Here is a 15,663-nt window from a genome sequence, read left to right as displayed (position 1 = left end):
TCAGTAAAAGCAACAACAATAACAAAAAAAGTTCCAAATCAGGGCAGCTGAGGGTGCAATAGTTCAAATGAAGAAATTTGACAAAAATTTGAATGATGACAATGAAGGGATTATAGTGACAGCTAATAAAGAGAAACACTTCTTTGAATGTTGCATGACCCATTTCAAGAAGTGTCAGCTCCCACATTGACTGCCTAAATAAAATATATGTTATATTATACCGTCATATTAGCTCTGCCTGCTACCATATGCGTACGTACGTAGCTTATATCTTTTATTTTATTTCTGTTTTTGCCATTTAACTAAAGAGTATACCATGGTAGAACAGTAGTTTTGATTTTCCGCATTAGGGAGGGTTTAGTGCTCCTGTACAATCAATAGAACTAGCCTTTACTCAATAACACTGCTAAAAAGTAGTGTTTGTTTAAAAATAACGAATCAAATGCTTATAAATTGATGCCTGCAAATCCATGCTGTTCAAGTGCGTAAGGTCCCCTACCCCACTCCTGCCCAAAAATGAAATGTGGAAGTTTGCCCCCTCCAATATTTTTTATATTTTGACATGTCATAAAAACGAACAGACTCCCCTTGATATTGAGTGTTGTACAGAGTCCAAGGGTCCTGGTCACTGAACTCCTCCTGCTTCCTTTTGCTCAGTGAACACAACAGCTGCGTATGACTTGTGAGCGCATGCCAGGTTTTTGGTAGTCTCACATCCTCTGCGCCATTCACAGTTTCATCTCCCGTAGGTCTACTGAGAAAGAGCTAGTACAGGAACATCCTCATGTCCAGGATCAGCAACAGTGACCATTACTAATAATATATTAAGAGTATATTTGAAAAATGACATGATTTTGGCAACACATTTTTGGGCATTCTGCATGGACATACTATGTACATTATGACATGTCACATTTATTTTTGGCTTACTAAATAGTATGGTATTATGGAAACTGGATTGAACCATTGTATGTGTTCATGTTTACTTGAATCAGTAAACGGGCAAAGGTCAAATCCAGGTGGACTGTCAAAAAAAAAAGCCTTTCCAAAAGGGGCTGGGCTTAAACCATGGAGTAAGCAAGCATAACAAGCTGTAAAACAGGTAAATAGAGACAAGCTTTCATATGTAAGCCTTCTATGAGGCTGATTAGCGAAATGAGACGCAGGTGAGTAAGTGGGTGGGAAGGTCAGGTGATTTTAATTGCAGGAAAGTTGGATATGGCAAGGAAGGAGGGAGGTGCCAGATGCGAAATGACAGGGAGATGTATTACTTTAAAGTAAACAAAGCAGACAACTGAATAAAAAAGGAGCTTGGAGTGGTGACAAAAAAATAAATATGAGATGCTACTTACCAAAATGCTTGTGTCTAGTTGTGCCACCTTCTGACCAGTAAGTGTAATTACTGTTCAGTAAGTAACTAGGTAAGTATTAACCCTCCCCATCAACATTAGTTGCTTTACTTGCTAAGATTTACTTACTGAGAAAAGAAACAGCAGTAGTATAAAAAAGGCGCTTCCGACAACTTTTTCCATTTGAATTTGCTAAATGTTTTACAAAACCTTTGCAAAAAATATTGTGCCAACAGACTGGAGAATTTCGAACAAGCTGGGGGTTTTTTTTACGTTTATTGAGACAAATATACAACAACTTTTCATCTATACAAGTCTTGCGGTCACAATCAGTAAATCCAAACTGTTCATCATCAACAACAATGGCTGAAAAATGTGAATCTGAAATTGTATGGTTATGTAATGATCGCGTAGATTAACTGAGACAGTGAGTGTAAGGTCATGGCCTGATATTGACCCCTTAAAACGTCATTTATAAAGTTTCTAATAATCTGCCCAAAAATGAGCAGGGTTGGTAAGACAAATATAACGGACCCAAAATGGAACCCTGAGGCACACCCTATATACTGTAGACATGGACGTATCTTTGTAATGGACCCGTAGGTTTCTGAAAAGCCAAAGTGTAGCTGGTGGATCATCACCAGCTGAGCGACCTGTGACGACACTCACCTGTAGATTAACATTAAAACCAGAAAGGAACTCAAGGATTTTCTCCTTACCGGGGGAGGTCTTTTTCAGTTTTTAAATTCTAAATACGTTCACCATGGTTTCACTGACTGAATGTGCATGGTGAGGTAAATGTGTAAATATTTGTATGTATCTAGTGCCGATTTTTTTTTAGGTAATGAGTGGTTGTTGTTTCTTTAGTTTGGCATTTGTTTCACCAGCATGCAATTTCAGTTTTGAGCACCCTGACTAGTTAGCCACAGGGCAGGTTTGAAGATCTTTCCACCTTTTTGTTTTGCCTTTCTTATTTTTGGTGGTAATCCTGAGTGGGGGTATGCCTCAGTGTTTTTCTGTAGGTTATATCTATGGTCTTTGGTGATGCACAGAGTTCAGTGTTTAAAGTCGCCTTGAGCTCGGCAAGCCACTGAAGACTAGCTAGGTTAAGTTAGCCATCTCCATCAGCAGCTCAGAGGTTTGGGTGCCTCACTACTGCTTGTTTTCCCAGTTTTTGCCTAGCAACTCGTGTCTCTACTTTTTGATTTGTCCACTTTGTGTAGCTATAATAAATGCACATACAGTAACTTGTGGTTTGTGACCCTTTTAGGGTGCCTAATTGCACTAGTCAGCATCTGTGAGCATAGGCCCTGCTACAGTGGACAGTTGGTGTCCGCTCCAAGAATTGGCATGCTACGTTTGACTGATCTGGATAGGGCCTGTGTGAGAGGGCATCTTTAAGGAGTTGTTCCGCTAAACCAAGGTACAGCATTATTTTGAGTGAGCCCTAGTACCATCTGCAAATTGAAGGCCAAGTTCCATATAATGGTTGATGTCAGCGACGGGCTGAGAATTGAGCGCCCCAAGAAGACAGCACCCCAAGAAGGCTGTTTCCTCATCCTGTCAGCACCTGGGAACCGTAGGCAGTCTTCTACACAGTTGCATTCAAGGTTTGCAGGCAACCAATCTCCGGTCTCTTAAGGCTTCCAGGAGGCTTCCAATGACTGACCTTAGATGAATTAATTGTTAAATTCCCAAGATGTCTTGTTTCATCAGACTTCAATCCTCCAATCCACCAAGCAACACCAAACAGTCGTCAGCAAAAAAAAAAAGCTGTTTTGCATTGGCGGAGGACATTTGGCCAATTTTCATGGGTATAACCCACATACTCAGCTCTGCTGCTCATCCAACAAATGCATGTTCCTCACAAATTTGACACCATTTTAAAGGGAAATAAACAGGCTTTCCAATGGTATAAGATTTATTGCCAAGAAGCATTGTGACAACAAAGAAATAATTTACCAAACACAAATGTCTACTTTTTGTGCTTAGTTCAGTTCAATTATTCAGAATAAAGTTAGATGAATTCAAACCCAAGTTGTCCATTACTGATTCAGTTTACTGTATTCCAATATTGTAGCTCTTGACTCTTGAGGGTCAATTAAGTTCAATGAGCTATAACTACAACTGCATCGGGATAAAAAAGTAATTTTAGCGTTCTAATGTAACATACATAAAATAAATACATTCTGTATTAATGGTTGAGTCTTGAATGAAAACAGCTTTCAGAAAGACATGGGAATGTGCTTTTATTAAACAAAGAATAAATTACAATAATACGACATTAATGTATAAATACCTCAATATGACACTGAATTTGTTTTATCAATGTCAATGTGTCACAGCAACTTTCAGAAAAGAGGTTATTAAATAAATGAGGTTGTGAAGTGTAAAGGTATTAGTGATATGTGGATAGTGGGCTATTAGTTTAGTTACAGGAGTTAAGACCTCATCACACACTCAAAAATATTTCATATGTTTATGTAAAGTTGCAGTGATATGTGAGGCAAAATGGACACAAGCATGCACACACAAACACTTTCAAATTTCTGCTTGAAATCTTCGACTGCATCAAAATCACAGACAACTATTATCAGTTTGTTGCAGAAATCACACATATCAAAATCCCACAAAAGTGTATGGTCATTTAAAATGATAATAAAGCTTAAAACAAAAACAGTTTGATAAATATCACAAGATTTAATTTGTCATAGTTTTGGCATTTTCGTGCTGTACTGCAGGCAACGCATGACAGAACTGTATAAATGTTGAATTCCTAAAGAAAACTTGGTAAACAGGTTAAATAAATTAATTTGGAATAATTGCGCCCACACTTTGAGCACAGACCATTCGGTAGAAAATATTAAGTTCTGTGTAAACCTGATCTGGAGAGATGTATTAGTTTTCACTAACAGTGGAGGATTAACACTGTCAACTTTATCAGGAAATAACTGGACAGTGTGAGAAATAAAATAATAATCTCAGCAGTAAAGTGGTCTGAAAAAAAAGTGCCGATTTCTGGCTCTACCGAGTCACTAATTATACATGGGAGTGTGAGGCCCCCTAGTGGTGAACAATATGAATTTCAATTAAAAATGGCATTGACACAAATACTGGTCACAGTACAGAGTTCTGCTATGTTTACAAAAAGCTTTGCAACACATAAAACTTATAACGATAATATTTCAAAGATTTTCTGTGACCAAACATCAGGTTCACTTATAACTCTTTTACTTTTTATTTTGGCTCATAAAATAATATTTGTATGAATGGCCGGTGGGAATAGTGAAGAGCAAAATGCATTCAATCTACAATGCCAAAAAACCAGAACAAAATGTGGTGTTTTTTTCTTTAATTACCAGCTTTAGGAGACTTTCAGATTGGTATTAAAATTAGATACATGTTGTCCAATTAACTGTTCTATATTTTTATATTGTTTAAATATTTTGAGCAAATCATTTAATTAGTCTAAATCAGACATTGGTTGCTGCACACCACTAAAATTAAAAAATGTGCCTTTCATTCATATAATATTGTGGCACTTTCTAATCTTATCTACCCGTATGATAATAAATTACAAGGCATTGGCAGTCAATAATTGTTAATTTTAGAAATGGCACTCATTTTCAGTTTTTGGACTGCCCCTCCTTTCATCCAAATGTTCATAGGAATGACTTTGAAATGAAATTGGAGGGGTTTGATATGTGTTTGTGGGGACGAAAGTGTAGAAGACGATGGGTGGAGTTAGGAATCGGAAGAGATTACACGAATGAACAACACCAATTTTTCAAGCATGCAGCAATGCCGCAGTGACGATGATGACATATTTTTATGTAGGTTCATCCATCTGTCTCACTCTGACTGACTACAGGTTGCTTTCCTGGGTGTCATTGGAGGAAATGGGGTGGAGGCCTCCGTTCGCGTTCAGTCTCTTGGCACGATAGGTTTCATAGTGAATGTTGTGAGTAACCTCTTTCAAATCCTGCAGGTGAGACCTAAGAAGAGAGGTACAGGAACACAGGAGACAACTGTTACTCGTCATCTAGATTACATCATGCAAATGCATGGCTGGACCCTGAAGCAATCTGAACCAATGGGTTTTCCTCTTTTACCTTTTATTTACAGAATCATTATTTGAGCCCTAGTCAAAACCATGTCTTTAAGATACCGTGAACCTTTAAGTTATATCTCCTATTGTCTCTATTCAACTCCCTCAGTCCAGTTTTTTTTCCCAACAATTTCAACAATACATATAAAACACTATTTACCTGATCAGAAAATCCCTCAGTTGAGCAAACTCACAATGATTGGGGTTTTCAACTGCAACAAAAAACACAGACAGAATAAAAGGCCTGACACCATTAATAGAATTCAATATTATGATAGTAAATGTTGCCTATTAAGAAAGGTCATATTACCCACCTTCTACTATGCCCCACGCGGTCTTCCTCCCCAGAATTCGTTTGTTATTCACTGGATATTCTTTGTCGCTGCCCACCACAGCGAAGGGCATCGCCTCCTATGGACAGAGACATTTCATCATGGTTCAGTGTATGGAGATCTGCACAAGTTTTATGAGTCGAAAACAAATACACATCACGCCCCAGTGCCCCAACCTTCAGCTGAAAGGGGCAGTGTGTGAGAGAATGAGAGCGAGTAGTGGGTGGGAAATTCCACTTACTCTGATCTTATCATTGTCGCTCTTGTCCTCCATGTCCTCGTCAAACTCTTTTTGGGGGTAAAACTCAATCCCACCCATCTCCATCTCCTTCCTTACCTAAAGCACGAGACACAGCATGAAACAACATCTGTTACACATGTGAGCCTGTCTTCAAAATCCCTCTGTATAGGGTTGTTATAAATAATCCAATATTAGTTCATAGGCTTAACTCCAACCTTTACGTTAAAGAATGTTAGCTTTGAAATTTTTCCGGGTTTCAAATAGGTGCAAAACATCAAAAATCAATGCTGTTACTAAACATTGACATAACCCAAAAATGTAAATAAACTTGGGAGGCAGGAAATGAAAGCTATAGACACAACATTTACAAATGATATACATCCGATACACCTTTTATCTGATATGAAGCAAAAAGCTGCATATATACAAATCCATCGGACAGAAAATAACATTAGCAATCGTTTGTCATTGGTGTTTCTGGTCACTAGATGAATATACATATTAACTCGCATTTTAGCTCTGTTTTTGGTCTTTACCAACTCCTAGGAGACATATCTCTTTACCTGCTAACCGCTCCACTATGCTCGCCATCTGGTCACTTACTGTGTCTGTCTGATGTTTGGTAAGCAAGCAGTCTACAGATTTTAGGACTGTCAGGATGGATGTGAGGATATTTACGACTATCCCAATAACTATATATTTGGAGAATTTATTTTCCTGATGCCCAGCCCTGAGCATGACATTTTTTAAGTAGAACAATAACCCTGTCTCTGTAGTGAAGAAACGGTGTAATAGAAAGTGACTTTATATATGAGGCATTCTTTGAAAACTGTTAGGGAATTTTTGGCCTAGGAAGTTAACCTTCGACACAGTTGATTATTTTCTCCTTCCTCTGTCTGCGTTCCCAAGGCATAGGTCTTTCGGCCTTGGGTTGCTGTAATCTCCCTTAAGGAGGGGCAGCTTGGGTGCATTGTTTATGCCAGTCTATGACCGAGCACAAGCTGCCATGAGCTAGTTTATTGTTCAGGGACATCTAGAAGCCCTTCTTATCTGGAACGTAGGTTCCCTGGCAACACATTCTTTTACATGGACGACAGCTTTAGTTAGATCCAGGGTCCATATTTGTCTGGTCTCGCTGATGAGGAATGTTGATTACATACTCTGAACTGGTTAAAACTTCGGACTGCAGTAGAGTTCTTCAGAATTGTTCAGGCAACCGCTCTGTCAACTCGTGGCTGCAGCAAATGTCTTGTCAATTCTCCGGCCGTTAACCTCAAAATAAACCTTCAGTGTTTGCCATCAAAGTTCCAGCTCTCCCGTGTCTCTCTGAGTTTCGTCTCCAATGCTCCAGAAGTTTCCATCACAAAAACTATGGGCATTAACTTTGACATATGGTACAAACCTATACCATAGCAACTCACCCGCTGTTTGAACTCCTGTCTCTCCTCAATGGTCATTGTATCCGATTTCGCAATAACAGGAATTATGTTGACAGAGTGACTCAAGCGCTTCATGAACTCAAGGTCGAGTGAACGAAGACTGCGACATAAAGAAGGAGAAGGAGAGTGAGTTGGTTGGTAGATTTAAAAGCAGTGATTTCCCAGAAGACAAGGTTCAGGTTAACAAATAGTACAAAAGGCACAATTTATACAACCCACTACCTTTCCCTAGCTGACATTTGATAAGTGGGCTTATCATTGAACAAAGGTTGTGTCCAGGTTCTTGTTTGCCTGCATACAAATCATTCGTCTCAATTACTCCAGTTAAAAAGGATGTGATACACTGGCTGTAATACACAGAAGCCTGGAACCATTTATCCATTAAATAGCAATTTCACAGATGTCAGCCGCTAATTTTGAGGTGTTTAGAGGAGAGGGTGTTGTTTGTAATATAAATAAGCTCTCTAGATTCGAGGCTTTGACTAGAGATGGAGCTAGTCATCCACTTATCAGAAGATGTCTGATTGTTCTGCTGTGCTTTTGAAGTCACAGCTACTGTTGTGTGAGTGTGTGTGTGAACGAGGATTAGACTAGATGATAACCTTAAAAATACTTTTTAGATCAGATACTTAAACATTTATTGAGAGATTGCTTTAATAATGTCTACTTCAGACAAAGTTTAACTCACGAGTGTCCAGTCGGAGTAATGAAAAACAGACAGCAGTGCACCCTGGTGTCAGGGATTCGCTTCTTTCTTGTGATGTTGACTTCCTCCTTTAGGAACTTCTCATACTGCTCATTGATGTACTTGGAAATGGGCTCCCAGCTGTGGACACGGCAGAGAGGTCAGCTTGAGAGAACAAGTTTACTTGAGCAAGAAAAGAGGAAAGGAAAGAAGAAGACTTTTCTCGAGTAGGAACATTTTTCATATAGTTATCGGGGAATAAAACGCATTGTGCAAAAGGGAAATTAAGGAAGTAATGATGGAGAAGGAGTTCAGAAAACCCACCAGTTGTCGTTATTGATTTGGTCTCCAAAGCCTGGAGTGTCGACGACTGTCAGCTTCATCTTCACACCACCCTCCTCAAGGACTTTAAAAACACAGACACAAGAAAATGAAAGTCACAGATGGGGCTTTGTATGTGGAATCATGTAAATGAAACTAATGTGTATTTTTTCAAGTTTAGAGAAAACTGACAGCATTTAAGCTAGAATGGGGGGCAGTAGCTCAGTGCATTAGTGCTCCGATCTAAGGATTCAGGGGGGGACTGGTTCACACCCTGCTGCAGTCCCTAACCCCAAAATTGCTCAGGTGGAGATTGCCCACAGTATTGAGTGTATGTAAGTTGCTTTGGGTAAGCATCTAACAAGTGACATGTAATGTAAAACAGCATACAAAGAGTAAATGATCTGATTGAGATATTTTTATCACATCAGCTGTGTCTCTCTGGCAACGTCTCTCTCTGGCAAGCACATAATTATGTCAGGTCATTGTCTACTGCCGGTGATGTGTGCAGGATCATGTAAAACTGTAGCACAAAACCCTGCACACTGTTCAACGGTTTGACATCCCTGCTGCTGTTAAATCCTCAGGGAGGTAGACGAGGGAATATATGGAGCGGCTTTATGTAATAGGATACAGATAAAAGGTAACTCCGGATACAAATTGTGTAAATTGGGATTATGAGCAGGCTTACAATTTAAAACACAAATTAAAATAAGGAAATATATTCTCATATTCCCACTCTGACTTAATGACGTCTACCGTAATAAAAAAATATTTAGTACGTAAAGCAGAAGCGAACAACACAGTATTAGAGTACAGTGCCCGTCATTGCAAAGCAAAATGTTTTTCCAGTTGCTGAAGAGTATTCTTTTTGCCAAAAGGCGTCTGTGAAATGATCGTTCCGAGGAAATGAGAGAACATCTTCACATTTTTGGTCCAGTAAACATAACACAAGACAAACGTGGTAATGCGCATGTAGGTTAATTTAATCACTTTTCTCAAGTGTTCTGCTGCTGCTCAAAGTTAATATCCAGCAAGACTAACCTGCCATACTATTAGAGTCCTTGAAAGAGGAGAGATCTGTCACAGCTGGAAGGCAGAACTATCTCTGTACTGAGAGGTTGTTCCTCTTTTCTGCCTCACTGACAAAAATAATGAAGATACTTCCGAACTTTTCTCTCTGCTTTCGCATATTTTATATTAACGTAAAGTAGGTAAAGGTAAGGGCAGTGATGAAGCTGTATAACTGTGATGTTGTGATATTTTTTACCATGTTGCTGACTACATGTTTTGAAAGGTAATCTTTGATTGTATCCGAATAAGTAACCCCCCGTGTTTCTCCTGTCCTAGATGCCATAATGAGCTCAGTACAGCAGGCTGCTCATACTGAAGAGTCATACTGATTCCCCGACTGATTTCATAAAGAGCATGCAGAGCTGTCAGCAACAGCCAAGGATTTGATACTAACACTGGGGGAGGGGCGCCAGATATTTTTTAATACTACGGTATACACAGTGGCTTTACATGGTAATAATCTGCTCTGTATAATAGCTAATTATGAGACCTGTTTAAAATCATAATCATGGCTGATTTATGTTGCTCAGTCTGGTTTATTTTAGGAGCTTGTGTATTGTGGAAGAAAATCACATCACGAATATTAGAGAAACTCAGTAATTAGTAAAACACGTCTGTTTCCTAGCTCTGATACATTGTTAGCAAACCACAAATTGATTCATGTTTACCTCTTTTTGTCAGCAGGGGTCATTCATTATTACTATAGATTCAACACTTTCAGTTCATACACTGTCCACTGTTATTATGGAAGAAAACTTCTAATGAGCTGATCTGTACCTTTAAGGAACTGTCTAAGTATATAATGTCTTACTATGATCTCCAATATCTTTGCAGAATGGATATTTTTTTTACCAACTACAAGTGCACATTATATGTGTTAGAATATTATCTGAGTCACAGACATTACACCTATAGGAATGATGTAAATGTGTTGAGTAAAAGCTGTCAGCGATCCAGTAGAAATCCACACGCATGAGGAACAGTCTGTACTTGCTGATGACTAAAAGTATTTGTGATGTAACTTCCTGCCTTAATCTTTTAGATTTTGGTTGCCTTTCTTACTGATCGCCTTTCAAAGCCCAGTTTCGTACCATGGGCACAATATAATTCTGCAAATCCAGTCTGTTTGAACTGGCACATAAACACAGCATAAGAAAAATTCAGAAACAGTAGAATTGTCCATCCCAGATTATTACTGAAATCTATTCAGCTGATCCTTAAACAACGTTTGGTCATCTGGCTAAATTTCAGGCTAATTTATTTTTATTTTGAATAAAGCAAACAGACAGATGAATTCATAACCCTCTTCCTAATTTTGGGCAGGGGTGAGTACTCCAAACAGACACAAGTCAGACAGGTTTATGTTTTTTGTTCAATATAAAGATTTCGCACTTTCAAGACTTAATATTCAACATTTCTCAGACCATTTTTGAAATGTGAGAACAAATAAATAGCTGTTTATTACGTAAATAAATGGCTGTTGAGTGCCTTTTCCTTTGCATATGCCTTTGTCCCCCATGGTGGAGATGTTGAACAAAGCTTTTCAATTAGCTTTCTTCTCCCATTTAAAATCCTTAGAAACCCAAGGCCTTTTTTGGTATCATTAAGTCAATCCTTTGAAAATGATCCCATTAACCCACTGTGGCTGTTCAGTCCACACTCCTACACATAGTGTTAAACTTCTAGGACTTGGGGCAGAGCTGTTTGCATTCCGTGATGAGCAGATTCAGAGGCAGCGTAGGTGTGTGTCACACGCCATACTTCTTGCCTTGCTATAGACAAGACCAAAATCCATCTGGCCTTGCTGCCTGCTCCAATGGTGCAATGCATCCAGAAGGAAACTTAATTTTCAATACTTATGAAGGAAGCACGTGCTGTGAAAATGCCTGTAAACAAATCATTACAAAGTTATAAGGTCTGCAGAAGCCAGAGAAGTTGGCCTTCACATCCAAACTCATCTAAAATAAATGGCAGGCTGACTTGGCAGCTGTGAGCGTAAGTAGGTTATGTGGGGACAAAAGACACGGTCAAAGATATCTATCAAATTAAAAGCTTCTATAAATGTCTGTCTCTAAAGAAAGAACAGAAGCTCTCTCCTGTACTCACCATGAGACACTGCTTTGATCTCTACAGTTTTAGGGATCTTCTCATCACGAGCCCATCCTGCGCTCCTCCTGCTGACCTGGGACTTAAACAGGGTGTTCACCAGAGTTGACTTTCCAAGACCGCTGTGACCTGAGATAAGAGGGATAACATTTAATGAACAAGGCCAAAGAAGAGGTCAAAACATAGAACAAAAGAGGTAGAACATGTCTAAATATAAAGGAGGAATTTAGGTTACTTTGCTTTTTCTCCAAGAATAAAACTCAGAGACAATGAGTAAAAAAAGATTCATAACATTTGAAGTCTGTCAAAAGAATCTCTTTACAGCTTTCTATTAATTCTGTGACTCACCAACCACCATGATGTTAAAGTCAAAGCCTGTCTTCATGGTCTTCTTCCTCATCTGCTCAATGATGGTGTCAATACCAATGTATCCCAGCAGAGTGGATCCCCCGGTGGAGCTGTGGGTCCCTCCATGTCCGTGGCCTCCGTTGTGTGCGGCAGTGTGACCTCCAACATGGCCCGCAACGTGGCCCACACTATGACCAATATTATGACCCACACTGTGGCCGTGATTCACGATGGGGACGGGAATGGCACTTGGAGGAAGTGCTGAAACGCCGCCTCCACCAATACCCTGGCCCTGGGGTGGAAAGGGGCTGGAGGGGGAAGGAGCCCCCACATTTGGGGGCTTGGCGGGCACAGCTGGTTTGGGTCTCACTTCTGGAGGAACTACGTCTGACATGTCTATAGAAGAAAAGAGAGGATATACATTCAAATCTAGCGAACAGAAACACAGCTTCATTAGGAAGTATGTCAGAGGGCAATCTGAAGCCGCTCCCTCCTTTGAGTTGTTCTACATTGAAGAAATGGGTTGTAGTCTAGAAGCGTGCTTCAACCAAATGACAAAGAAAAAACTCAGGAGAGCTAGAACGATACATTGGTGTACATATTATCTGATTTTAGTGTAATGCAGTACAGTTCAGTTCAGTTGCATCAATTAAATTAAGTCACTATATATATAATGTATCTGTCATTTAGGTCTATGATGAACCAGTGGGCCAATTTAATGTAGTTATTAGAATTCAAATAAACATGAGTTATGGATACCTTCAGAAATGTGATATAATAACTATTACTATGAATGTTTGTTTATGAACTGGCCCCTGGCCTCTGGCCCCCTGCCCCCGGCAAAGCAAGCAGTGCAGGCAGATGGTAACAGTAACAGGCATGAGGGTCACCTCAGTGCTGCAGGCTGCACACATGGACCCGCCTGCTGCCATGCTTTAAGTCACTGCATCCACAATGGTAGACACACAGTACAGATGATACAGGTCACTGAGGCAGGGGCTGTCACTTTGATTCATGTAGCTCTGCCCCCCTCTCTGCCTCCACACACGGTCACAGATAATGAAACAGATTTACGAAATTATTACAGTATTCATTGTGTGCTAAATACTGCAAGCAAATCAAACTTCAAATACAAAAGCTGCTTCTGAAAGGAAATCTACGACACGTTTCTTGGCCCTCTAAAACCCGTTATTTTCGTCATAGGTCGCCACGCAAATCACCGGTAATGTGCACACACACAGTGGCTGCATAATGCTGACCATATTGTTTCTAGTTTAATACAACACACGAGGTTAGCTCCATTACAATGTCGACCTCCATTGTCTGTCTGCAGTCATGCCGGATGATAACAGCTAGCGGCACCTCCGCGTTAGCCACTAGCCGCTGCCCACTAACGGTAACCGCCGGGCGGCTTGGTCACACTCACCGACTCCCGTTCACTTTCACCGTAAATCTGCTTTTAGTTGACCGGCTGAGGGATTCTCGCTGTGGGTTCTAGAGGAGATGATGGTGTTATATCCAAACACAGAGAGATGAGCAGCGGTCATGTGATTATCGGGTACCTCTCTCCGAGCCGAGCCCCCCTTTACCGTTACCCAGGCGACAAGAGGAGAGGGTGTGGGGAGATGCAGCGCGCATGCGCAGTGTCACTACAGTCAGTGATGCAGACTATTTTAGGAAACATTTAAGATTGCATTTTAATTCAAATGTATCAAAAATATGGTGGTGAAATAATAATTCAGATCCTTTTCTGAAGTAAAAGTACTGTTTACAATGTTTCAGGGCTACTGCTTATTTTTTAAAGTTTAATTAGGAGAAAACAAAAGTACCTCAAAATGGTATTCCACCATTGTACTCAAGATTGATGAAGCAATACTTCAAGTTAGAAATACTCCATCACACCTTAGAGCCATTCATTTGTAAGTTTACTTGCATATTTAAAAGTGTTTAAGCATTATCAACAAAAAGGACTTCAAAAAAAAATCAGCAGGCCATCAGCAGCAGGCTACCTTATGTTGATGCATTATTATAAATGATACATTACCATGAGTTTTAATATTGTAGCTGGTCTGGGTGGAGCTTCCTGATTTGGAAGTTTCATTAATAACAACTCATCATATTATAAAAACTAATCAATTATAATATAGTTTAAAATCATAATCTGCCAAATAACTGTTGCACACACGTAGTATAAGAAAGATATAGAAGTCTTAAGTAGCATATAAGGGGCTCAAGCGACTATTTAAATACCTTTATAAATAACCTGGTAGCTCAATCTACCTTTAGTAAAGAACCACCACAACAATGTTTCCCTTTGCCACAGAAAGTTACTTTAATTTCTTCTGATTCTCATATTACCTTTTTTCATTGTCCAAGTTAAATCCCATCTCCACGAAAACTGAGCAAATCCAATTAGCTGACAAAGACTCTTTGATACAGTTGGCAGCTCCAGTTTTTTTTTTTCAATAAATACTGCACACTTTCACCTCGAGGGCCTATTAAAACATATTCAATTGAAACCTCTGACAATCAGATTTAGTTTGACAACAGTATGCAACTTTGGCAGTCTTATGTCGACTCCTTTGTTTATATTAGTGGTTTTTATTTTGGTTTATCTCTATCCTTTAATGTTACAACATGATTTACAGGGGTATAATTTATCTTTAACTAGCAGTAATTACATATCTTTTGTACATTTTTACAGAGAGAGAACATAAACTACCCCCAATTTACCTCTGAGTTGCTCCCCTGTTGTTCTTCTTTTGCTTCACTTTCTGCATCATTTCTTTGTGTTTGTTTATTTCTGTGGAGGGCTGTATGTCCTCCAGGACGAGTCGCTTTGATAGAGTCTGCTAACCAACGCTGTCGCCTCTCTTCAGCATGTCTGTTACTCTACTGATAAGGAGTGAGGTCTTAAATCCCTCTGCTGTCCTTTTTGACCAAACTGCCTTGTCTGACTTTCCACCCCCTTAGATAGAACTTTATTTACCTCTGAAAATACCAAACAAAATATAAAAGAGTCTCTGCCATGTGTGCTTTGAGAGACTTCTTGACTGTGTTCAGTTAAGTGGTTTGGATGTCTATGTACTCACCTACGTAGACTGAACCAGGGTAATACATGGTGACGTAATAGGGGTCCTCTGGCTCCTCCATGATAAACACTCTGCCTGCTGGAGGGTAATCTGGTGTGTGTGGATGGAAGGCTGTTGTTGTTGTGGCCTCGTCTGGCCACTGGTATGCTGTGTGCTGCGGCTGCAGGTCAAAGACCCCCTTTGATCTGATGCCAACACTGTTTGTGTTGAATGGGCAGTATTTCTCTGAGGGGTATTCTAGTAGCTCTGTGGGTGTCCCATGAAGGCCGTGTGGTGCAAACATATCTGTTTGATTTGCCACTCCTGTGTCACTGAGGTTCATCTCTTTGTGTTTGTGTGCGATAGTATCATATGTTGAAAGGATTGTTTTTGAGGTTGCACACTCAATAGAAGCAGGTCCAGAGGCCTTCTGTGTCTGAGGTGCCACCAGACATGTCTTAAATTGATTTAATCTGTGAGAGTCTATTTCACGATCAATGTCTCTTGAATGACAGCTGTAATCCTTTGAAAGACAGTCGGACTGATTTACTGGGACTGAATCCTTCAACCAGAATCTGTGTTTGTGTCG

The 15,663-nt window shown here is 39.7% G+C and overlaps 1 protein-coding gene across 5 annotated transcripts; it reads right to left on the bottom strand.

Moving 5' to 3' along the window:
• Nucleotides 1–3,581: 3,581 nt before the first annotated feature.
• On the bottom strand, nucleotides 3,582–15,244 carry septin3 (septin 3). Of its 5 annotated transcripts, none has more exons than XM_063883430.1 (11): nucleotides 14,737–15,003; nucleotides 13,430–13,497; nucleotides 12,004–12,399; nucleotides 11,656–11,784; nucleotides 8,479–8,560; nucleotides 8,158–8,295; nucleotides 7,452–7,569; nucleotides 6,031–6,126; nucleotides 5,772–5,868; nucleotides 5,618–5,669; nucleotides 3,582–5,344 (listed from the first exon to the last, which is right to left on the bottom strand). In XM_063883430.1, the coding sequence occupies exons 3-11, from the start codon at nucleotides 12,395–12,397 to the stop codon at nucleotides 5,215–5,217; spliced, it is 1,236 nt and encodes a 411-aa protein (XP_063739500.1). In that variant the 5' UTR covers nucleotides 12,398–12,399; nucleotides 13,430–13,497; nucleotides 14,737–15,003; the 3' UTR covers nucleotides 3,582–5,214. The 5 variants fall into 5 exon arrangements, with proteins under 5 accessions (XP_063739500.1, XP_063739498.1, XP_063739499.1 ...); XM_063883428.1 differs by having other exon boundaries at nucleotides 13,430–13,671; nucleotides 14,737–15,000; XM_063883429.1 differs by having other exon boundaries at nucleotides 13,430–13,586; nucleotides 14,737–15,000.
• Between the last annotated feature and the right edge of the window lie 419 nt (nucleotides 15,245–15,663).

This window comes from Eleginops maclovinus, chromosome 5 (assembly GCF_036324505.1).
Source record: "Eleginops maclovinus isolate JMC-PN-2008 ecotype Puerto Natales chromosome 5, JC_Emac_rtc_rv5, whole genome shotgun sequence".
Taxonomy (NCBI): domain Eukaryota; kingdom Metazoa; phylum Chordata; class Actinopteri; order Perciformes; family Eleginopidae; genus Eleginops; species Eleginops maclovinus.
The sequence above is the reverse complement of the archived record's forward strand: the minus strand, read 5'-3'. Positions and strand labels throughout refer to the sequence as shown.

Bases quoted from the DNA above. Each gene is read 5' to 3' on its own strand.
- septin3 (XM_063883427.1), bottom strand. From the start codon at position 15,156: ATGGAGGAGCCAGAGGACCCCTATTACGTCACCATGTATTACCCTGGT. The intron at 12,400-15,095 runs GTGAGTACATAG...TTTCTTCTATAG, and splicing joins CCCTGGTTCAGTCTACGTAG to ACATGTCAGACGTAGTTCCT. The intron at 11,785-12,003 runs GTGAGTCACAGA...CTCTTATCTCAG, and splicing joins CTTTAACATCATGGTGGTTG to GTCACAGCGGTCTTGGAAAG.